Source organism: Solenopsis invicta, chromosome 10, assembly GCF_016802725.1.
Source record: "Solenopsis invicta isolate M01_SB chromosome 10, UNIL_Sinv_3.0, whole genome shotgun sequence".
NCBI lineage: Eukaryota > Metazoa > Arthropoda > Insecta > Hymenoptera > Formicidae > Solenopsis > Solenopsis invicta.
Window position 1 is genome coordinate 6927988 of NC_052673.1, and position 3509 is coordinate 6931496.

General features: G+C 28.6%; 1 protein-coding gene across 1 annotated transcript; it reads left to right on the forward strand.

The window, feature by feature from the left end:
* The first annotated feature begins 2273 nt into the window (after window positions 1-2273).
* LOC105204352 (protein ALP1-like) lies at window positions 2274-3509 on the forward strand. The gene is made up of 2 exons (XM_039454047.1): window positions 2274-2283; window positions 2651-3509. The coding sequence occupies exon 2, from the start codon at window positions 2673-2675 to the stop codon at window positions 3423-3425; it is 753 nt and encodes a 250-aa protein (XP_039309981.1). The 5' UTR covers window positions 2274-2283; window positions 2651-2672; the 3' UTR covers window positions 3426-3509.

Sequence of the window (3509 nt, forward strand, 5' to 3'; positions counted from 1 at the left end):
CCTATGTTTATTACTTTTGCCAAAAAAAATTCCTGAAAATTGCCTATTTTTTGACCCAACAAACGAGAATGGACCCTTAAAATGAGGGATACATGTATTTTTTTATACGTGCCCAATCTCAATTTTAAGAGGTGTAACATCCTTTTCAAGAAAATCAGTTTTTAAACTTCAGTGTCAAAACGGCCAATGACGAACAATAATTATAATTGTTCGAAATTAAATATATTTTCTCTTACAATCAAAATAAATAACGCGGGACTGAAGAAGGCCATCCCTGCTTAAAAAGTTAGATAGAAAACGAATAAAGTTCATAGAGATTTTGGAAAAATTGGATTTCTATGCGGTCTATGTGAGTCCATTTTTTCCGTTAAAGAAACTTTATAATAACAAATGTAATCTTATAATAAAATTTTTTAATGTAAATAAAATAATAGAAAACCTATAATTCTATATACTAAATTTCAACACTTATAATATTAAATGTTTTATAGTACCATGGGGCTTTATCTTTATCTATCCAAAAAATGCGAAGTTGAATCTGTTAATAGACTGTAGAAAGAGTATGTATAATATTTTATCAAACTTTAGCGGAACATTGACATTTATGTATGTCATTCGGCATTTCACGATAGAACCTATCACATCTTATGTGAGATTTACCATACACATGTCGAACGTCTGAATAGGAAACCTGCGTACCTGGCTCAATCAGAGTCTATGTACACTGATGAACAGAAATGCTATCGTTTCTTATGCAGAAAGTACGAAGTCGACACTGTTCTTGAGTACATCAATAAGAAGTATTAATTATTATTTTTATTTAATCCACGTAGAAACAAGAGGAAAGAGAAGAAAGAGGAAAGGAGAGAATGAAGTTTATTGAATTTCAATTATATTTGGAGGGATACACACGTAAATGTTATCTTTTACATCGATGTAAACTACTTTACATTTAATTGTATTCAAAGGCACAATTTTCTTCACATTTCGTAATGTATTCCGTATACGCATAATATGAGTAACATTAAAAATCGGCTCTATTTCATATTCCGTGACTATAATGTAACATTTATTTTTGAAATAAATAAAACTTGATATTTGAACTGTACGAGATGTTTGTAATTGAATAATGGTATCATTACTTCTCTTTGCTCGTTTATATAAAGTGCTGTGCAAAATCATATTTTTATATATACATCTATCAAATACTTGAACGATATCTTGATCATTTTCAAAACTAAGAGATTTTTTAACAAAACTTTTTAAATCTTCTAAAGCGACTTTTTCCCCTATTAAGACAGCACCGCATTCAGGGCTGCGTTCATAAAGTTTACTCCAAGTAGAGTTAGAGTAGAGTTGGGTTAGGTAAGAGTTAACTCGAAATTTGTGTGACTTTGTGAACGACCGGAGTATCAGTTGAGTGTTGAGTTGATAGTAATTGGCCGCTGTCTAAATGTTTTATTAGTAATTATAACCTAAAAAGTTAAAATTTAATAAAACATTTATGCAAAGAGCATTAATACCTGTATCATGGCAGAAAATGTGAAGAGAGTAATTTCTTTCACTATATTTTCTTTTGCAAAAAACTTAATACTGCATATTGAAGTAAGTATTATATATAATGCTTTATTGTGTATGCTTAATATAATAATTCATTTTTTGTTTACAAGTAGAAAATATAATTTTTATAAGTAGAAAATTTAAACAATTACTATTAACAAGAACATTTTGTAAAAAATTTTTACGTTTTTCCGTAAATATCTTAACGTATTATATACATTTATATTTTATATTATATGTATTATTAGGAAGAATCGGATAACGAAGACTTTGAAACGTTTTTAATTGGGACATATTTGAAAGAGAAGTCTAATCGTATTGTTGGATACATGGAAAACGTAGCAAACTTTAGAAATATAGAGTTTCAATATTTCAGATTATCCTTTGAAGCATTTGAGTATTTACTGGAACAAGTTGGTCCGCTATTAAAGTCTGAAAATGAAAATAAACAAACTGGTCGTCCGAAAATAGACCCACGAAAGCAATTACTTTCAGTTATCTGGCTATTAGCTACTCCTGATTCGTACAGGTATTCGTTTATATTTGCAATAAGATCTATTATGTGTCTTTATTATATGTATCTTAATTTATATGTGTGTATTTTTATATGTAATGAAAATGTGAAAAATAAGCAATCCAATAAAAATTATTACCTCCGAGTTTGCTGAATTGATGTAGTGATTGGTTATTGGATTTTTCACATTTTTACTACATTAAAAATATGTAATAGATTTCAAAGATTTAATTGTATTTCATAAGGTTCTATCATCAGAATTATGCACACGATTTGCTTACATGAGCAAACGTGGATTAGAATATTGAATCTCAAATATTATCTGATTTTGGAGAGTTCATCTACAACATAATATTTTATAATTTACGAAATATTCTTAGCATATATTCAAATTATTGTTTTATTTACCAATGATTATTGAAATTGTTCAAAGGTATAAATTTATTGGGTGAAGGCTAATGCTTATTTTTTAAGGAATTTTCTTATCAATTCTTAGAATTAAAAGTTATTATTACAAATCAAAATGAAATATTAAAGTACGTAAGTTGTCTTAATAATGTCTTAATAATTTTTTAGATCTGTCGGTGAAAGGTTTGACATGGCAAAGTCATCGCTATCAATATATTTTATGCTAGTAATTAATGCTCTTTGCATAATTGCACCTGCAGTAATAAAATGGCCACAAGGAATAGAAATTGACACAATTGCAAATCAATTTGAAAAAAGCTCAAATATTCCGAACGTTATTGGTGCAATTGACGGAACGTACATTCCAATCAAAGCTCTAAAAATTGACGCAGAAAGTTACATAAATCGGAAACGCTTTCATGCTATTACATTGCAAGGAATATGTGATGCATCAATGAAATTTATTGATTGCTTTGTAGGATATCCAAGTTCTGTGAGCGATGTAAGAATTTTTAGAAATTCAGACATATATACTAATATAATGTCGAATACAAATCGCTACTTTCCTGGAAATCAATTTTTATTGGGAGATAAAGCTCATCCTGCATTACAATGGCTAATTCCACCTTATATCGATAGAGGAAATTTAGATAACGTTAAAAAGCGATTTAATGAAGCTTTATCAAAATGCAGACAAATTATTGAAAGGGCATTTGCCCTCTTAAAAGGACGATTTAGAAGACTTAAATATTTAGACATGAATAGCACAAATTTAATACCAGCGACAATTTTGGCTGCATGTGTCATACATAACATGTGCATAGATCATGAAGATACAAATATTAAGGAATATATGAACGAAGGAATAGAAGTTGATGACAATATGGATGAAAATATTAGAGGCCCAGTTCAAAATTGTGAATACCTTTATTACAGAGCGTAAATGTACGAGTATATCAATTTTCTAAAGTATATTGTTTTGTATTCTTTTAGTAAATAAATGAGTTTTATATCAATTTGTAATAAT

Excerpts from the sequence above, each read along its gene's own strand:
- LOC105204352 (XM_039454047.1), top strand. The coding sequence starts at position 2,673 with ATGGCAAAGTCATCGCTATCAATATATTTTATGCTAGTAATTAATGCT.